At 46.1% G+C, this 19297-nt stretch overlaps 2 protein-coding genes across 12 annotated transcripts in view; one reads left to right on the forward strand and one right to left on the reverse strand.

The window, feature by feature from the left end:
* STX3 (syntaxin 3) overlaps positions 1–14438 on the forward strand; it is a 41588-nt gene extending 27150 nt beyond the window's left edge. For 2 of the 11 annotated variants that reach the window (XM_088789611.1, XM_088789612.1), the window contains exons 5-9: positions 994–1061; positions 2504–2612; positions 3477–3550; positions 3745–3879; positions 9772–11631. In XM_088789611.1, the coding sequence (XP_088645737.1) occupies positions 994–1061; positions 2504–2612; positions 3477–3550; positions 3745–3879; positions 9772–9831 (446 nt within the window). In that variant the 3' untranslated portion in view covers positions 9832–11631. Of the gene's footprint in view, positions 1–993; positions 1062–2503; positions 2613–3476; positions 3551–3744; positions 3880–5486; positions 5598–5712; positions 7073–7107; positions 7222–9692; positions 11632–12136; positions 12220–12756 lie in introns of those variants that run through there. The other 9 variants (XM_088789607.1, XM_019754050.3, XM_074336435.2 and 6 more) reach the window with 9 other exon arrangements.
* Positions 14439–15096: 658 nt separating this feature from the next.
* Positions 15097–19259, reverse strand: MRPL16 (mitochondrial ribosomal protein L16). Its single transcript, XM_019754080.3, has 4 exons — positions 19075–19259; positions 18642–18707; positions 16524–16672; positions 15097–15767 (listed from the first exon to the last, which is right to left on the reverse strand). Exons 1-4 carry the CDS (start codon positions 19127–19129, stop codon positions 15282–15284), a joined length of 756 nt encoding a protein of 251 aa, XP_019609639.1. The 5' UTR covers positions 19130–19259; the 3' UTR covers positions 15097–15281.
* Positions 19260–19297: the final 38 nt, after the last annotated feature.

A 19297-nucleotide genomic window follows, 5' to 3' on the forward strand; every position in this document is an offset into this window, starting at 1 on the left:
ATGGAAGTGACATCACTTGTCCCATCTTTGCTTGTGGTTTGGTCCCTGAAATGACCTATTATAGCCCCAGACATTTTACCTATTCTTGGTCATGCCTGTAGTTGAACGAGGGCAGAATTGAAGTAGGAGGTGGGAACTGACGTGTGCTCTCAGCTGCTGCGTAGTTGTGTGACCTGGTCCTTTAACTTAGTTCCTCGACTTTTCTCTTGCTGGTCCTGTTTCCTCGGCACCTACGTATGTGTGAATAGTAATGGTAGAGATATATAGATGCAAAATATACTATTCAGTCTATAGACATTTCTTGGGGGTTCAGGTATGTCACTTTCCCGTTACCCCAGCTCCAGCCCCTCAGTTTAAGCATTGTTCAGTGAAGCCATTGTCATGGATTCAGTTCCGTTCCTCGGGGACCCAGAAGGTCTCTCAGTTCCATGGCTGTGGTCTGCATTCTTGCGCAGTGTGTTCAGTGAATGCTTATTGGTCAGAAAGTGAAAGCAGCATTGCTCAGCCCAGTTTATCATTTCTTCCCCCAAAACAAATTTTAACACCTGTTTTCGTGAGTCGCAGCTTCCAACAATAGCAATGACAGAGTGCCTGCCCCTGTGCCAAGTGCTCGGTGTGTGTTCTCACTCACTCTCCACACCAGGATTGTGAGGGAGGTACTATTATTTATTCCATCCTACAGATGAAGGAACAGGACCACCAAGAGAGGTGGAGTGTCTTTCCTAAAGTCACACAACTAGTAAGTGGCAGGACAAGGACTTGAGGCTAATTTTCTTGGTGACAAAGACTCTCGCTATTCGCCGCTGTGCTAAGATGTTTTCAGAGAAGACGCAGAAGTAGGGAAGGGTGTGGAATGCACGTCTGTGGCTCACACGTGAGATGACCTTTTGAGATTGTATCTGAGCGGCGTGTGTAAGAATGAGCGAGGTGTGCGTTTCTTGGAAGAGAGCAGCGATGTGTCGCTAGAATAACCTACCTGACTCTCGTCTCCAGGCATGGAGAGGCACATTGAGGAAGACGAGGTCCGCTCGTCAGCAGACCTCCGCATTCGGAAATCCCAGGTAGGACGTTCAATCTTTTCATTCTCTCCCCCCTTGGCTGAGGATTCTTTTTTTCTTTTTTCTTTTTAAATGCAATTCTTATTTGGAACTCAGTTGAAGAGGTGGTAAGGGGGAGCTGCCCAGGTAAAAGCAGAGGACAGGGCCAGGGTCCAGCACGCTGGGCCCCTCTCTCACACGCTCCTTTTCCAAATATGCCCTTGAAGAACTTCCTAGGGCTCCTCAGAACACAGCTTAGGGTTTTGTATGCCTCCTTGTTTTATAGGTGAGGAATTGAAGTCTTCTCTCTAAAGATTGTTTGTCATTAGATGTCCAGTTTGGAGTTAGGCTCTGTGGTGGTCATCAAAGATACGGTCCTGTCCTTAGAGAACTAGCATGATATTCAAGTGTAAGGAAACTAGTATGTGAAACCCAACAGCAGGGCAGCGCGAGAAGACCTAATCAAATGCATGTGCTCTCAGCATTAAAAGATCTCAGGAAGAATGGGGGTGGCCAGCGGAGGCTGGGCCTTGGCCGGGCAAAGGTGCCCACATGGACAGGCTCAGGGGAAGAAAGAGGTTCTCCTAAGAGGCGAGGAGGTGGGAGTGCGTGTGTGTGTGTGTGTGTGTGTGTGTGTGTGTGTGTGGCAGTGGTGGTGATGGGGTGGGGGTGGGGAGGAAGGGCAGGCATGAAAAGAACAGCCCTTTTGGAGAAAAACGTTTGTTGTGGGATAGTGGATGCTGAGTCTTGGTAGAGAATGTGGTGCCGTATTCCAGAGGTCTCTGCCTACTTGTGCAGGGCATTTGATGATGATCGAGTGGCCCACATGCATTTACTTCAGGCCACAGTCTGTCGGGAAGAGAATCTGGTAGCCACTTGGAGGCTGGATCAGAGTGGGGAAAAGGCAAAGGGCAGGTGGCTCTCTGGTTGGATTTTTGCAGTGATTTTCTTTCTGAATTTGCATGGTGGTAGCGGGTTTGAAAAAAAAACAACAATCAATACCAGGAACTTTTCAAAACCAGTAGTGATTGATGGCTGTGGAGTGAATGCATGTAGTTAGAAGCAAGAGCAGTCAGGGAGCTCAGTTTGGGTAAGAACTCATGGCAGGTAGTGGACATAGGAAGGGAGTCTGGCAGCTCTAGAAAGCCAGGCAAGGGTTGTGCCAGAAAAATGCTCCTCATCTGTGTGAAGGCAGAGCTGTGAGATTCACAGAGGTGACCTCGTCTGGCTTCACAATGACCATCTGAGGTCAGCAGTGCAGGTAAGCAGGTGCCAGATACATGCTTTGGAAAGGCCCATGGACTCTCCGGGTGGCGTAAAGCTAGGAAACCAAAAAGTTGAGTATGACACCTGGTCTTTTAGGGCTGCTGTAGAGGAGGCTATGTGGGGGCGGGCTGAGGGGGGGTTCCACCACCTCCCTCACCTCACCTCCTGGGGCCTCACTGCACTGGACATTGTTCCCGCAGCACTCCGTCCTGTCCCGGAAGTTTGTGGAGGTGATGACCAAATACAATGAGGCCCAGGTGGACTTCCGGGAACGCAGCAAAGGGCGAATCCAGCGGCAGCTCGAAATCAGTACGTGTCTGAGGCTCCGCGGCGCCGCTTCACCTTTTCCTGACACGTGGTTGTCCGTCCCCGTTGTGAGACCTGGGGGGAAGGAGCAGCAGCGTGGCTCGTGGCTTCGGTCTCATATTGTGTCCAAGCCCAGGGCAGGCGTTACAGCACCGGCATTTCCTACGTCTTGGGCTGAAAGGTGGCACCGTGTTTCCCAGGCCCCAGTGATTTTGTTCTCGTGAGGGCCAGCATTTCCTCTACATGGAGGGGAGGCACTTGCTCAACATCTGCCCTCCTGGGGACTCAGGACATCTTTGTGACAGCAAAGAGCATTTATGAAATCAAAGGCGTGTTGCTAACTGCTGTGAGGAGGAAGGAAATGAATAAAGCCGTGCCCTTTAGGGATTTAGTAACGTGGAAGGCAGGGCGTCGCAGGATGGGAAGCTCTGTCAGTGGGGGAATGTAGGAACAGGACGGATCAGAAGAAAGCAAGTGTATTCAGTACAAGGTTGTGCAGGGCCTGGGAAAGGGTGCATCTGGAAGTAACAGTGTGAGGCTAAGCGGGGTGGAGAAGGGGCTCTCTCAGGAAACGGCTCCTGGCCCTGAGGGCCTTGGACTCCATGGTGGGGTGATGGGGCCAGTAAACATTCTGACTAGGAAGAACGGGATCAGGTATGTGCTTCAGAAAGGTAATTGCTGATCATGTTAAGCAAGGCTGGGTTAGGGGAGAAATCAGAAGACCTCCAAGGAGGCGGGAGGCTGTTGGGGGAGTGTTGTGAGGGCCACCGTGCTATGGTGAACTGACCGCATTCCTAATTTCCAGGGAACGTGTGAAATGGTGTGCTTTGATCTTGTAGTTGATGCTTTCCTTCTTTTGTTATAAAGCCGGCAAAAAGACAACAGATGAGGAGCTGGAGGAGATGTTGGAGAGTGGGAACCCTGCCATCTTCACTTCCGGGGTGAGTGACCCGGGAGCTGGGACGCACGCCCCTCCACAGAGGAGGGAAGCCACTGGGGAGCTCCAGTCGGGCAGCAGGTGGCGAGTGGAGGGTGGGCTGCAAGTGTGGGGCAGCAGCAAGGAGCTGGGCAGGAGGGTGTGTGAGGGCTGCAGCGGGATGGTGGCTGACGGCGGGGCTTGTGTGGCCTCTCGTAGATCATTGACTCCCAGATCTCCAAGCAAGCCCTCAGTGAGATCGAGGGACGGCACAAGGACATCGTGAGGCTGGAGAGCAGCATCAAGGAGCTCCATGACATGTTTATGGACATCGCCATGCTGGTGGAGAATCAGGTAACCGGCAGTGGTCCGAGCACTGGGGGGAGGAGAGGAAAGCTCAGGTTCCCCTGAGAGCCCTGAGGAAGGGAATGCTGGAAGCCAGGTGCGGCGGGACAGTCATTGGGAATGTGCCTAACGGAGAAACAGAACCCCAGCCTCCCAGGGACCATGCACCTTGAACGCTGACGCTTGGGGCAGCCTCAGCCTTGTCATTCCTGCCTGGTACTTAGGCTGCAGTCATTTCTCATTAACACGAGGTTTCATGTGCTCTGTCAAGTACCTAGTTCCCTCTGGCTTGAGGATCTTTTTATTTGTCTTTTAAAATGAGAGATATGGTTTCTTAATGACGATGATGCCTTTAAACAGTCTCCTGATATGAACTATTTCCCTGGTGACATTGAAAACATAGCTCACAGCAAAAAGTTAGGTTTAACAGAGGTTTCAATTTTTTTTTTTTTTTTTTTTTTTGGTATTTTTCCAAAACATTGACATTTTTTGCTCAGGAGCAAGAGCAGACAACAAAATGAGTGAAGGAATAGCAAAATAATATTTACAGAAACACTTGAAACACGCGTGGTGCTTAATTTGACAGCTTGTTTCGTCCCTGGGGACACTTCTCAGGGACGTGAGTCTCTACCACCTGCACATGGGGTTAGTTTCACATAGTCAGATGGCTCCTAGTGCCTCAGATACACCAGTGCCACGGCTTGTGTCACTAGTACTGTGACCCACCAGCGGCTCTGCCACTTGGGGAAGGACTGCAAAACCTAACTGAAGCCCGAGCACTGGTCACTGGTTGTGACATCAGTTCCCTGCTCAGGGCACCCCCTTCCTGGCCTTTGAGTCATTTCTCTAGTCCTTCCATGCCCATTCTTCTTTTTTCCCCCCACACTGCCTTGCCGAGGAACTGGTTTGAGATTCAAGTGGTGGTAAGTGCTTTTCTCTGTTTACAGACTGCCATAAAGTGGTGGGTCGGCTTGAGGAAGGCCTGGGTAGGTGAGGGGCGTGCCCATCCTAAGAAGCCCAGATGTTAACTGGAATGACAGAACTTGCCGTCAGGAAGTAATAGCTGGGAAAGGGTTGGGAGTCTTGTCAGGAGACCACTGTCTCTTTGCTGAATAGCTTCGGGAAACCCAGTCTGGCACTTAAGGGGCCTGGGAATGTCTCTTAGAGGAAGCACATGTTCCCCGCCTGAGATGTGTGCCAGGCACCATTCTATTAGTAGTGAACACACTCAGCTCAGGTCCGAATGAGCAGGAAGGGGCCACGGTCCTGGTAAGGCCCTAAGTACATGAGATAGTCCGATTTGGGTTCCTCTCCTCACATGCTTATTTAAAAAAACACGGTGCTGGTAGGATCCGTCAGAACATGTCGTTACCAGGTATATAGACAGTGCCATCACAGAGAAGTAACTCAGTGACTGTTTCTTGAATGAGCGACCACCAAGGATTGGGGAACTGTGGGTAGATCCCGTGGAAAGGTGAAAATGTGCCTTCGGGAAGGCTGCATGTCAGGGTTTCTGGACATCCCTCTTGGCATTGAAGATTATAATGTGGGGATAGCTAGGACTGTCCTGAGGGGGTGGGTGGTTAGTGAGTGTGACTAGTGTCTGTTCTTTGCAGGGTGAGATGTTAGACAACATAGAGTTGAATGTCATGCACACAGTGGACCATGTGGAGAAGGCACGAGATGAAACTAAAAGAGCCGTGAAATACCAGGGTCAGGCCCGGAAGGTGAGACTGTCCTGCTCCCTTCAGAGAAGGGTCCATTTAGTGTGCTGTCTCTGCCCGTCCTCTCTTTCCTCTCCATGTCTCTTTTCCTGCCACCACCTCTTGCATCTGGGGAAAGGGAGCCATGATTGACCGTATTGAGAACAACATGGACCAGTCAGTGGGTTTCGTGGAACGGGCCGTGGCCGATACCAAAAAGGCCGTCAAGTATCAGAGTGAAGCTCGGAGGGTGAGCGCCTTCGTCCCAGCCAGTCTTCCTTGCTTCTCCTCTCTGGTCATCCCCACCTGTGTCCTTGAGCCAGTGCCTTCCTTCTCAGTCCTGGCCTCATCTAGTACCTGTCAGCCTTTCCTAGAGACGCTGCCCTTCCTTCCCAGGTGTGCCTTGCATGGATCTGGCTCAGTGCTCTCTACCCAAGAACACACACTTGGAGGCAGTTGTGTAGGATGGGTGTATTGCCTGGGTGTTGCTGCTACCCTTCTCCGGGACAGAGCTCATGACCCTCTTAGAAGTTACACTTGACTCCTCTGTCTTCAGAAACCTTCTCTTCATCATCTTCCACTCCAGGAGCCCACGCCCTGCCCCGTGGCCCCCCTTTTCTCTGCCACAAACCCAGTGCTATGTCGATTGCTATGTAGTAAACATTATCTCATATCTTAAGGAGCACCTATTATTTCTACTTCAAAGATGAAACAGTTGAGGGTCAGCGGTAAAGTAATTGGCTTCAGGCCACCTAGTAAGCAATAGGAACTGGGATTCAAATTCAGACTGTAACCATGCTCTTCCCATCATGCCAGCCCCCCCCCCGCCACCAGCCCTCTTCCTTCTGGTGCCCTGTTTGCTTGAGGCCTTCGAGCATCTTTGCCCACCGACTGGTAGCCAGCTCTGTGGATTGTGCTTTTTAGACTGTTCTCTTCTGACTGTTTCTCCTGGGCTCTGGGATTTTTGTTCTTCATTTCCTTGTTTTTCTTCCCACTTTACCTATTGCTTGCACAGGGAATTAGGTAGCTGGGGAGTTGTTTTACATGATGAATCCAGGCGGGTTCACAACAGGACCTTAATCACGCTTTCTGATCCCCAGTCACCGACTGGGGCTGACAGGTGGGGGTGTACTGTAGGGAAGAGGTGGACAGGAGTTTGAAGTTAGGACTATGTCAGAAATGTCTTTACACTGCTTGAAACGGAAAAAATCAGTCGCTCTGTATCTTGGTCTATTGCTGCTTGGAGAGCCCGTGATGGTTGCTCTTATGTCTGTCCACGTATGCAAGACTGCAATGTGAGCTAAGAGCTGAATGAAACTCCGTATTTCCATCTGGAATACATTGCCAGTCAAGAAGTAATTTAACAAATATCCTAATAGAATGTCTTCATGTGGAGATGTAGGTTTTTTTAATCTGAATTGATAAGATACTTTCTATGTAGAGGTGAGAGGGGTTGGGTTTTGCCTGAGTTATTATTGCTTTTTGGTTGTTTGTAATAATGACTTGTTTTTGTTTCTCTCATCCCTCTCTCCAGAAATTGATAATTATCATTGTGGTAGTAGTTGTGTTGCTGGCCATTTTAGCATTGATTATTGGACTTTCCGTTGGGCTGTGATAAGGGTGGCCTGAGAGGCTGCTGCACTGAAATGTAAGTAAACGGAAGGCTCTCGGGACTCTTTTGGCTCCCTCTTGAGAAATTAGCCTGGGATTTCAAATTCCATGTTTTCCCCCTTGTGATTGTCTTTGGACACGCTGAGCTTTCAGTAGCCTGTGAATTCTTTCATCTCTTTACAATTCTATTCTTGGGTTCTGGCTGCAATCCATGGGTTGGGTCTCCTGTTTGTTCCTATCCTGTGGATTCTGTCCCTGCTCTTTGTCTGGTAATGTTTCACCACCATTCCTGGCCATTCTGAGCACCTCATTTTCACTTCCCTTACCCAGCAAGTATGCTCCTAAGCTGGGTACAATCTATGTTCTGGATCTGCGATTTGTCTTCCGAATTCTGACTGGACGTTGGGCTTTGCTTTCGTCTCCTTTTCAATGTAAATGAAGCTTTGCACTGGGATTTGGGTCTGTAGGGTTTTGTCTGTGGTTGGATCACAAATGTTATAGTAGCTAACATGTTTGAATGTTGAGTTTTGCCAGACAATGTACTAAGCACCTTATACACATACAATTGAATCCTCACAACACCCTTATAAGACAGGTGCTGTGATTATCCACACTTTACAGATGAAGACACTCTGGCTTTATTAAAGAGAAGTGAAGTAACAGGGCCAAGTTCAAACACACAGCTAACGGTAGACCTAGGAGAGTTCTTCACTACATCTCAGTTTCTCTTTGTAAACAAGGTAGCCATTTATCATTGTCTACAAAGTCTAGAGAACCTTAAAGGATCGTGACTTTAAAATTTAGGCTGTCAATTTCTTTACACTCTGGTAAGAAGAGTTGAGCCCTGATTCAGGGTTTCCTGTGTGTAGCAGTAGCATGACAAGAATGAGCTAGTTAAAATGTCAAACTGTTAAGTCCGTGACTTCTTAAATATGATTTTTCTGAATAAAATATAGTATGTATTGTTACAAAAACCTATAAAATACAGAAAACATAAACAGGATGGACTTTTAGTATTATTGCTGATCACTTTGTGGCATGTTCACACACACACAGATGTCGTTTTACATAGTTCAGACTGTGTTATTTATAGTTTTGTACCCAGTCACCAAATCATAAGCATCATTCCACATCACTGAAATCTCTTGGTAGATCTAATTTGCAACACAAGATGGTGAATATACTCTCAATTATTTAACATTTCCCCAGTGTTGGAGGTTTGTTATTGTTTGGCTATTACTAACAGTATGACTGACTTACATAATAGTTTTCTCGTTTCTATTTTCTCTTTATTATAAATTTACAGAAATTGGGTTACTGAGGTAATAGAAATATCTGTAAGACTTGGTACATTCGGCCATGTTGCTATCCAGAGCGATCCTTTATTTTGCTTCAGTGTGTGTCTTCTTCCTTCCTCCTCTTTCCACGTGACTAGAAGGTCTGAAAGTCAGATCACAGCACTAAACACTCACCTTCTCTTTAGAGAGAAGCAGCAATGAGGTGATTCACTTGTCATAAGTAATTAATCGATTGGCTCTTTTTTTTTCTTTTCTGGTATTTGGGGTCTAGTCCTTGATATTTATTTTGCTTGCAAAGTTCAAGTTTTGTTCTGACTCTTAACTCTCATTGGAAAGGATCTTACAATTGAGCAAAGGTATAATAGTTGAAACCTTTCCATATCCTTAGATGAAAGATGTTTTGCAAATTCATAACGTCCCTTACCATTCCTAATTCTAGGTATTTCAAATGTAAATGAATCATGTTTTTTTAATGAGGAGACTAATTAATATATTGTTTTTAGTTGACTTATCCAATCGCTAAGATGCTAAGATGCTGAACATTTGTTGAGTTGCTTACTGTAGTGTATTCCATATTCCCTATAACATCGGGACTGATTGTTACTCAGATCTGGACTCCCCTCTCCCTCCATGTGACCCGAGGGAGAGAGGTCTCTGAACAGGAGGGGAGGAGAACAACCTACATTTATCCTTTCCACTTGTGTGGCAGTTATTGTTCTAAGAGCATAACGTTATCCCCATTTTCAGATAGGAAAGCTCTTTGAAGCGCAATGAAATTAAGAAACTTGCCCAAGGCTGCACAGCTCATAAGGTGGAGGAGCCATAATATGACCCCTGAACTTTTCCATATTCTCTTCACTGTGCTTTTCTGTCTTTTAAGAGAAATGGGGGCGAGGGGTGGGGGTGGAATGGAGATCTGAGTACCAGAATGCTTCTGAAGCGTGTGTTTGAAAGGTGACGATGCCAGATAGTACAGGTGTTTTCTAGTGATTGTGTCTCCCACTCACAAGTCCTTCCTTGGGTGTGTGACAGCCTGTGTGAAGGTTATAAAAGGCCCAGAGATGTAAAATCTCTGCCCTCTCCTAGTAGGGCTTTGTTTCTTGTACCGTGGGATATTCCAGGTACATATATTGGATTTCTCAGGCATAGCGTTGACTTCCCCATCAGTCTCCTTTTCCAGGTGTCTCTGACTTTCCTCTCCACCTTCTAGGATTGTGGCTGATCCTGAATGTTGTTCTCCACCGTCATCCTGTGCACTGATCAGCTCCTCCTTCCCCTGCCTCCCTTAGAACCCGATTTTCCTGCAGCCTGGTGTGGCCACCTTGTCTTCAGATGGGAACGGAGTTTGAATGGCCTTCCTGAGACAGACTGGGACCCATTCCTTTGTTTCCTTGTAACCATCCTTGGACCTGACCCAGCAAACCATCTGGTCCTGGAGGAATCTCATCTGCCTGATACAACTTTGAGTTTTCCTCAAAACCTTCCCTACCCACCAGCTCTGAAGTACCTTCCCTCCTGGAATGTCTGAACCAACCCAGCTTCTCTTGCTTCCCTCTGATGTGTCAAATTTTGCCTCGCACCTTGGAAAGCCTATCTGAGACCTCCCCAAGGTGCTGTATTTTCTACCTCATGGAGTATTCTTCTCCCAGAAATTGCAATGCATTTTTTTAAGGGGGGGGCGCGGTTCTTTAACAAAGCAAAAGGATTCTTCCAGGTTTGACCACAATAAGGCTTGGACCTGGGTCTTCTCCCTGGCAGGATCCCGGTCCTCACAGTTTGTTGTCCCCAACTCCTGAAAATATGAGGGATTGGCAGATGTCATTTTGGTCTGGGAAGCTGACTTGTTTGATGTTCAGCCTTAAATTAAGCTCTTAGTGTGTTCAGCTTCGTGGCCAACTTCGATATTTGTCTTCGATATTTGTGCTGTATTCTCTCATGTTTACTTAAGGAGGTGCCGGCATGATACAGTCACCTGAGGTTACCATTTGTGAAGGTGGAGCGTATGGAATATTTGTCTTCATGGCTGAGTCTTGGAAACTTGTTGCTCACTGTTCGAGTGACGCTTTAGGAAGCAATTGCCTTGAGGCCAGAAATAACCAAGTACTTAAAGTTGGGCCAGGGGCAAGGTGCTTGAGTCTCAGGCACTGGAAATGTCTCAGACTGGTGCGAGCATTCACCCATCTCATGTGTTCCAGATGAATTTTTATAATTGTGTGTGAGATATATGTACATATATATGTGTGTCTCTCATGAAGTAGGAAGCTAGAAGTGGAGGATATTACAACCTCAGAAAAATAACCTTGAGCTAGGCTAATACTTAAGTGAGAGACATTTGCTTACCTGCAAATGAATCATAGAAATATGATCTTCCCATGTCATCGAGAAACCTGCCGTTTCGGGATGAGTACTGGGAGAATCGTAGATCTTTTGGGTGAGGATAAGTTGATCTCCATTAAGGATTTCTGCTTAGCAGACAGGCGTGACAAGTTTTGACCTCCCGCCCCCACCCCCCCTGCTGCCTTGGCTAGGCTTGTCCTGAGACCGTCCCACGGCAACTTGATATCATTTGTGTGACCTTTGGAATGCTGTCTCCAGGGCTGAGTCAGCTGGGGGACACCAGGGACCACTGAGTAGCTCTCTCTTCTACCAGGTTAATGAGCTTGACAGGTTCTTTGTTTCCTCCAATTCTTGTCATGGAGGAAGTCATGGCTGATCAACTTTCAAGTGCAGGACTGTGCTGAGCGTCTGGTGAGCCTCTCCGATTCCCTGCCCGTCTCTGCCAGTCTGCCTGATTTTTATTTCAGCCTTTGGTTTTCACGCTTTTTAGGATAGGGTGAGCACCCTAGTCCAGGCACTGCCCATTGGCTTCCTGCGCAAAGGCTACTTACTCCGGTCATCGCCACACTCACACGGAGCCTAGGGGAGGCCCTCTTGCCCATGGCTGTGAAGTTGACAGTGGACTGACTCCAGCCGTAAGGCCAGACAAGCTCTAATCATAGGCTTTTGCTCTCCTGAGATTGAGGCCTGGGGCTTGTAGTTTGGAATACAAGTGAAGGGTTTTGTTGTTGTTGTTGTTTGTATTTTTTTAATGTAAACTTGATTATTTTATTGCTATTTAAAAAATAAATGACTTTATATTGATTGTGAAACAGTTCTGGCTCTATTTCTCTGCAAAACACAGTGACTGGGTGCCACCATGTGGTGGTTTTTGGTTAGGGTTTGGAAAGGGATTAAAATCTTCTCAAACGTGTGCTGGATCACATGGATCAGAAGCTCTAATTTTTGGAAATAGTTTAACTCTCAAGGAATACAATGTAACTGTATTTGCGTTTCAGATTTGAGGTGCTGCCCACAAAAGAATTTGGTTCACTCATTGAGTACCGGCTGTAGGAAGAAATGGGGTACATGGGCTGTGATGGGGTCTAGAAGGCAGAAGAGCGTAATAAACGTCCTCCGAGATAGCTGTTGATCCAAGTTTGAGTCTCTCACGCAGAAGGAACATTTCTGATAACACTCTGGGTATCGAGAAGCCAGATCCATCTCCCTTTTCCTGCGCATCCTCTTCCCCGTCCACATGCACTCGTCTCCCTTTCTTTGGGACTCTCTGCAGTGATGTTTCTCATGTGCCTTTTCTTTCCTTGTCTGGATGAGCAGAAGAAGATCCTGATCATGATCTGCTGTGTTATCTTTGCAATCATCTTAGCTTCTACCATTGGGGGCATATTTGCCTGAAAAAGGTGAGCCATGTGTGGGGAGGGTCAGGCCTGCTACTTACCTGAAACTCTTGTGTCCCAAAGGCATTCATTGTCACCTGGTGCCCTAATCTGGGTGGCATTAGGTATTGGAATGGTTAAATGTTGGAGGAAACTAAGGAAAGAGATGTTTCATAGTGAGAAAAGTGAGTGTGGAATGAATCTGTAGGAGCAGGTAGGGAGACAGAGACGCTCCTCTGTTCCATCCCAGGTCAGGTAGCAAATGTGTGGGTCAGAATGCTTTGTGTAAAGGTGTTGACCTCCTGCAGCAACATTTGGGTCCTGGCACCTGGGAATGGCATAAGGAGAGTTAGTTTTTGCATTAGAAGCGCCCTGAACTCTTTGGAACAGAGCCACACAGTAAACCTGAGGTAAATATTCTCCTTTACAAGGTCAGGACAAATTAACGTAGCCTGTGAATAGTCCCTTACCCCTGCAGAAGAGGGATTAGTAACCGTGACCTTGAAAGGTCCTGCTGTATAATCTTTGATTTCCCCTCCATTTGTCTATTATCTCCTTTAGCCCTTACAGATGGATCCTCGACGGGCATTTTTAATCCTGCTCCCACCTCTGGTGCCATCACTTCTCCACTACAGATTCCACAACAGATACTCTTTCCATTATGAAACCTCTTATGACAAAGGGCACCAATCAGTTACCTACCGAAGCTGTGCAAAGGGAGACTTATGACAATACAGAACAGGGTGGCGGGCAGAGGTGAAGGACCAGCGGTACAGAAACATAGCCGGTCAGGAAGATGGTTTAAAGGAATGGACTGCAGGGTTGAGAAGAAGGCGTAACAGGTGCCTGTTCAGTAAATCAAGGCAGATATTGTAGCACACCGTTCATCAGATCTTATTGTAACTGCTGTAAGTTACCAGTCGGGCACCTGTTACCTCTGCTCTTCAGGTTCTTCTAGGGCTCACCTTTGACCAACCCTACGTCTACGTCCTTCCCGTGAGCTCCACTAGTCTTCAAGTGGTGTGTCTCATGGTAGGCACCATGCATGTCTTGCTCACTGCTGTGCCACTCACAGGTGCTTGGTCACAGGCATTTGACTCAAACCCTTTAAGGCATTAGTGGAAAATGGCTTGTTAGTATCAGAAGCTATGTAAAATGCCTGAAGAGAGTTAATCCACTTACGCAAAAATACAACAGCCCTCCCTCCCCCATTACAACTTACACCTTAGTCCTTTCTCTATGGGTGATGATGGTGGAGTTCTATGAACAGCCTCTCACTCTCAGATGGCTGGCCCCAGGATGGTGGGTCAGTAACTAAACATGGATCCGAAAGTAACAGGTTTATACTGTGATTGCACTCCTAACCATCATCAATACCATGCTCTACGAACCGTAACGAAGATGAAGATGTTAGGTCAGAAAGGTGACATGAGGCTATCACTTCCCTTCTTACCCGATTCATGTTGCTAGTTGAAACTGTTGGCCAGCAATGTCTGTACAAAAAAGTGTTCCAAATACTATCCCCAATTCAAGGTTCAGGTTTGTTCCAATGCAATTTAGTGATTAGTTGTACTACAGGACATTCACTAAAAATACATTAAAAATAGTACGTAGCTTTTGAGGACCACACAACTGTTCAGATAAATTTGTATTTTTGAAAGTAAATTACTTTCTTTGCTGGAGATCTTACTTTTTAAGAAAGTGGGATAAAAAAATTGGACATTTTAGTCAGTGTGCTTTCTAGCCACTTCCCATTTTCAAGTGAATGGTTTAGGGCCGGCCTGGTGGCTCAGGCAGTTGGAGCTCCGTGCTCCTAACTCCGAAGGCTGGCGGTTTGATTCCCACATGGGCCAGAAAGCTCTCAACCACAACGTTCAACTCCTCGAGTCCCGCAAGGGATGGGGGGCAGTGCCCCCTGCAACTAATATTGACAAGGCACCTTGAGCTGCCTCCTGGATGGCTGTTGGTTGGAGCACGGGCTCTCAACCACAAGGTTGCCGGTTCGACTCCCGCAAGGGATGGTGGGCTGTGCCCCGTGCAACTAGCAATGGCAACTGGACCTGGAGCTGAGTTGCACCCTCCACAACTAAGACTGAAAGGACAACAGCTTGAAGCTGAACGGCACCCTCCACAACTAAGATTAAAAGGACAACTTGACTTGGAAAAAAGTCCTGGAAGTACACACTGTTCCCCAATAAAGTCCCGTTCCTCTTCCCCAATAAAATCTTAAAAAAAAAAAAAAAGCGAATGTTTTAATACTTCTCTATTTCATTTCCTTTAGTTTGAACAAGGGATAGGAAACTACTGTGAGCTAGCCTCTGAAGAATAGATTAACCTTGTTAGGTGCAAATGGGGAGCTGGAACTACGGGGCCCTCATTTGTCCCCCAATAACTATTTAAGTGCTGTGTTCTACAGGTTCTACATTGCACTAGAACCTGCTGGGACACAAAGATAGAGCCAGACACTCTTCTTCCTCAAAGAATTTCAGACCTGGGAAAGACCACACAATTTCAACTTTTGTTTTAATCAGTTCCTTTTGCTACAAGGCAAGGGTATGTTCCTTGCCATATTGTCCAACATCCCCACTTCCAAGATTGAGAGAAGATGGGTAGCTGGACATAAATATCTGTTGAATTAATTTATCTATGTACTGTCATTTTTTCCTTTGCTTTTCCAAACATGTTTGTTTGCATTTGTTACCTAGTGAAATGTGATAGAAACTAGATCCTGAAGTGTGTACATTTGAAAGGTGTTAAGTCTGCCTTGCATCAGAGGTGGGAGATGCAAACATTTGCTTCATCTTATAGCCAAGCAGGACCAGAGCCTCCAAGAGTCAATCGAGCCATTTCCTTAATCATTTAAGGGATTAAGAGTGACCAATAAGAAGTTACATCCGGAAGTGGTACTCAAACTTTATTTAATATAAATATAATGCACTTAAAAAATCAACAGATATCGTCATTTTTCAGAAATGATCTGCAGCACTCATGCTGCTCCTTGGTTGACATCAGAGGGTGGGTTGGGGAACAACAATGTAGATTCCTTCCCCCTCAATCGCCTTGCACATTTCTTTCTCACATTCTCACTACACACGTTCAGGCATGTAGAACTTGCCCCAGTATCGCCCCTTCTGGGTCAGGTCATATGGGCTCAGTACTTTGCGTATCCCCAGCATGTTGGCAGTGGCTATGCGCTCGAAGGTCCAGGGGTTTTGGTTGTTACGTTCTCGTTCCTCTTCATCTTTCCGCATCTTCTCTAGAGTCTCACGGCTCACAGCCTTTGCTGGGAAGGGCAACTTGTGGGCAACCTGGTCAAGGAAACCTTGTACCTCTTTGAATTCACAACGTCCACCCACCTCTACTATGAGGCGGCCAGCCTTCACAGGAGTCACGTAGTGATCAATGGCCCCTTTGCCTCCCCCCATGCGCTGGCCCATACCCTTGCGGGTGATAGGCTTGAAAGGGGCTGGTACTCGCCATAAGGCAAACATGTTCTTGGGGTCCATAGAGCGGTTGATTGTCAGGCGCATCATTTCAAAATGGCCCCAGCGGAGGTAACCACCACCCAGTGCCTAAGTGAATGGAAGAATTAGAAATATGGGGATTTAGTTCAACAATACACATGAAAATAAGAGTTCTAATAAGTACCACAGAAGAAACGCCTAGGGCAGAGTAATAAATAAGAACAAGGGTGGATCCACTTCAATGGACAGCCAGTGGAAAGGCCTTTTTGAGGAGGTGACATTTAAAGCTGAGGCCAGTACAGTACGAACGAGGCAAAGGAAAAGAGACAAGTGTTCCAGGTAGAGGAATAGCATAGGTGAAGGCTTGGTGAGTTTGAGCAGAAGTCAGTGTGGCTGGAGTAGAGTGAGGAACGGGGGGACATGAGGCTCTGAGAAGCAGACCGGCTCATGCAGGCTGTGGGAAGGACTTGAAAACATCACAATGGCTGCTGATGGGAAATAAACCCCCGTCCACGCCCATTTGTGTAGCTACTGACATCAAGTCTTCATGGAAGCTACTCAATGAGTAAGGAAACAGCTGGACAGTTTTATTTTTTCAGAGGCTTGACATCTCGGACTCTGATTATGGGGTAAATTAGGTAGCCTCTCCCTTCCCCCGCTTTTACATTACTTTCATTCTACATATAAATGGAAAAGATACATAACTCAAATGTTTACTTGGGTAATGCACATCAGTTTAAAGAGCAACTGGTGGCAGTTTTAATGATACCTGTGAAGGAAGAAACTAGAATTAATTCAATGAATATGAGATTATGTTAATCCACGGCTTCTATTGTGTAGCTGCTTGAAACTGAACTTACTCACCAAGATTGCAAAATTGCCTTCTGTGAACTCAGTCGCTTCAGTGGAGGGTCCCCGTATGTCTTTCAAGTTTTTATGTTCTCTTCTTACTTTTGGCACAAGTGGTACCCTCTCGACAAATCTAAGCTTGGGCCTTTCAGGAATGGAAACATCTAAAAGGAGCATGGACAACCAAGAATAAGTGAAACTACACATCTTAAAGGATTCATTTTCTTCCTTGAAAGATTTGTAGCAATCAGGTGAAAGTCTTACATAAAAGTTACCACTGAACAATAGTTGTAAAAGTATGTTAGGTTTTTCTTGTCGATGCTTTTATTGATGTTGGAATCCTCTGGTTATGACAATGTTAATGCAAATGTTTTTGAACCTTTGAAGATAGCAAAGTTTTAACCTTCAAACCAAAATGCATTTATTAAATGCTTACCCTGTGCATAACACTATAAAAGGAACAGTTTGGGATGGTAAAGATATAAGACTGTCATAGAATAACACTAGCTAACATTTTCCCCCCCGTTTGGAATTTTTACTAAGTGCTGGAATTGAGCTGACTGCTTTACATGAATTATCTCATTTACTCTTGAAAACAACTTTATAGCCTTGGTATTTTTTTAGGGATTCTTTTAAAAATTTTTTGAACTTTTAGAAGTTTTACACATATCAAAGGGCCAAATAAAAAAATGTGCCACTCAGTGAATTATCACAAAGTGAATGCATAAACACACCCACATAACTATCACCCAGATCAAGAAACAGAACATGAGGTAGGTAAACAGTTTTAATCTCAGTTTTATAGAAGAGGAATTTGAGGCCTAGAGACATTTTATAATTCGGTCTGGGCCATCCAGTTAAAACACAGCCAGACAGTATGACACTTAAAAGCTACACTGCCTCTCTGGAGGTTAATGGTGGTAGTAGAAAGAAAACTGTATTTTACATGAAAATATCTAAGTTCTGCTCTGCCTCATTCTTGTTGGGAAAAATTCCAACCTAGGACTCTTTTGATCAGTGCTTTCCTTTACATATATAGGGGCTTTTCATGTTGAGACCTCACATATCCTACAGTCTGCAACAGCTTGCTGGGTGAGGGTGGGTGGGCTGAAATGCAGGTCAGACACGCTACATCTTTATCACGTCTGATATGTTGACAATTTGGAAAAAAATTAACCTGTAAGTTATCTAAGATGTTTCTGAAGTAAAACAAGCATGGCTCCACAATGGAGTCAAATATAAAACAGGGGACTTCAAGGAAATATCAAATTATTAATGGGCTATTCGGTTACAGAAACTGCCCCTTGCCCCCATTTTTATAAGCAGCTACAGAGAAACTTAGTAATGGTTTCTCTAGCATACAAGTCCATATATACTTCTGGAGCATATAGTAGTTTCACAATTATTTGTAGAAGACAAGGCTCTGAGGTCAAGGTCCCCTTTCACTTTGTTGAGATTTCCAATATATTAAGAAAAAAAGAAATGGTAAGTTAGATTTATAAACTTGTGGCTTACCTTAAATGTTTACATTTAACAAATTAATGCTTTTCACATAATATTGTTAAATGACGACATATACAGAGGGTGCCAAAAAATGTATACACATTTTAAGAAGAAAAACTGTATTAAAATTGTAATACTCAATATATACCGATAACAAAAGATGAATACAAGTCACGTTTGACTTCTGCAATTATAAGAGGTTCTCAAAGTGGTTACCATCAGTGTAATTTTAATACAGTTTTTTCCTTTCTTAAAATGCGTATACATTTTTTTGGCACCCTCTATATATAACCTCATTTGAAGAGAACATCAAAAGTCTAAATGGGAAGCCAATTAGCCATAGCTGCAGGTGGACCATAGACCACACACCAGTGGTAGGCCAGAGGGTGGCAATCCGACTACACACTTGTTCCAAAAAAGCAGGGACCTTTCTGGGTCTCTTGTTCTTTGATTTATCTCTAGTGTTCAGAGAACTGCTTGGCATATAGTATGTTCCCGATACACATTTACTGAATGAGCGAATGGGGACAGGAAGCAAGCACAAGAACACTCTTATATCTTCACCTACCCTCTGCTGGGTTCCATCAGAGAAAAGACTTACAAACATGACAACGACAAATAAGCTCTCACCCTCAAAAGTTGGCACCGGGAGCAGCGTCTTTAGACCAGCACTGGCGGGCGGGGCTGCCCAAGAATCTACAAAGACAAATCCTGTGAAACGAGGAAGGCGACAGACCAGGGACTGGTACACTCTGGGCCAAACATACTCCTAACAGAGGTGTCTTGAGGGGTGGGACGAGGGTTCCATTAAATGGGCTCACAAGCTTAAGCCATCCTCCCTCCCCCGAAAGAGACCGGCCGGGGTCTCTGGGCGCAGCCCTCATAGGCGGCTGTGGCCCTTTTGCACAAATCTTCTCTTACGGCGGGAGGGGCGGTAGCAAAGCGCAGCCCCTATGAGTCCTTCAGCAGCCATACGCGGAGCCTTCTTTGAGTTTGCGAGACGTAAGATTGGGGGCGGGGAGGATAAACGTGAAGGCCTTGAGGGACCAAGGGGACTCCTGACCTGATAAAGGCACTCGCAGGAGGGGCGCACTGGCGCGAGCCAGCAAGCGCCACATGGTCACGTGTGTCCAGCGGGGCTCCCCACGGCGCTACGGAGGTTACCTTGATGCAGGTAGGCGTGTGGCGCCCTAGAGCCCTGCTGGACTAGGCCGTCAGAGCCGGAAGTTGCGTTTACGCCGGCGCACTTCAGAGTCCGACGGAAGCGGAAGAAACCCGAGCCTCTG

Source organism: Rhinolophus sinicus, chromosome 14, assembly GCF_057876585.1.
Source record: "Rhinolophus sinicus isolate RSI-liver-muscle chromosome 14, RSI-T2T, whole genome shotgun sequence".
NCBI classification, from domain to species: domain Eukaryota; kingdom Metazoa; phylum Chordata; class Mammalia; order Chiroptera; family Rhinolophidae; genus Rhinolophus; species Rhinolophus sinicus.

Bases quoted from the DNA above. Each gene is read 5' to 3' on its own strand.
- MRPL16 (XM_019754080.3), bottom strand. From the start codon at position 19,129: ATGTGGCGCTTGCTGGCTCGCGCCAGTGCGCCCCTCCTGCGAGTGCCT. The intron at 18,708-19,074 runs GTCAGGAGTCCC...TTGTCTTTGTAG, and splicing joins CCTGCGAGTGCCTTTATCAG to ATTCTTGGGCAGCCCCGCCC. The intron at 15,768-16,523 runs GTGAGTAAGTTC...CCATTCACTTAG, and splicing joins AAGGCAATTTTGCAATCTTG to GCACTGGGTGGTGGTTACCT.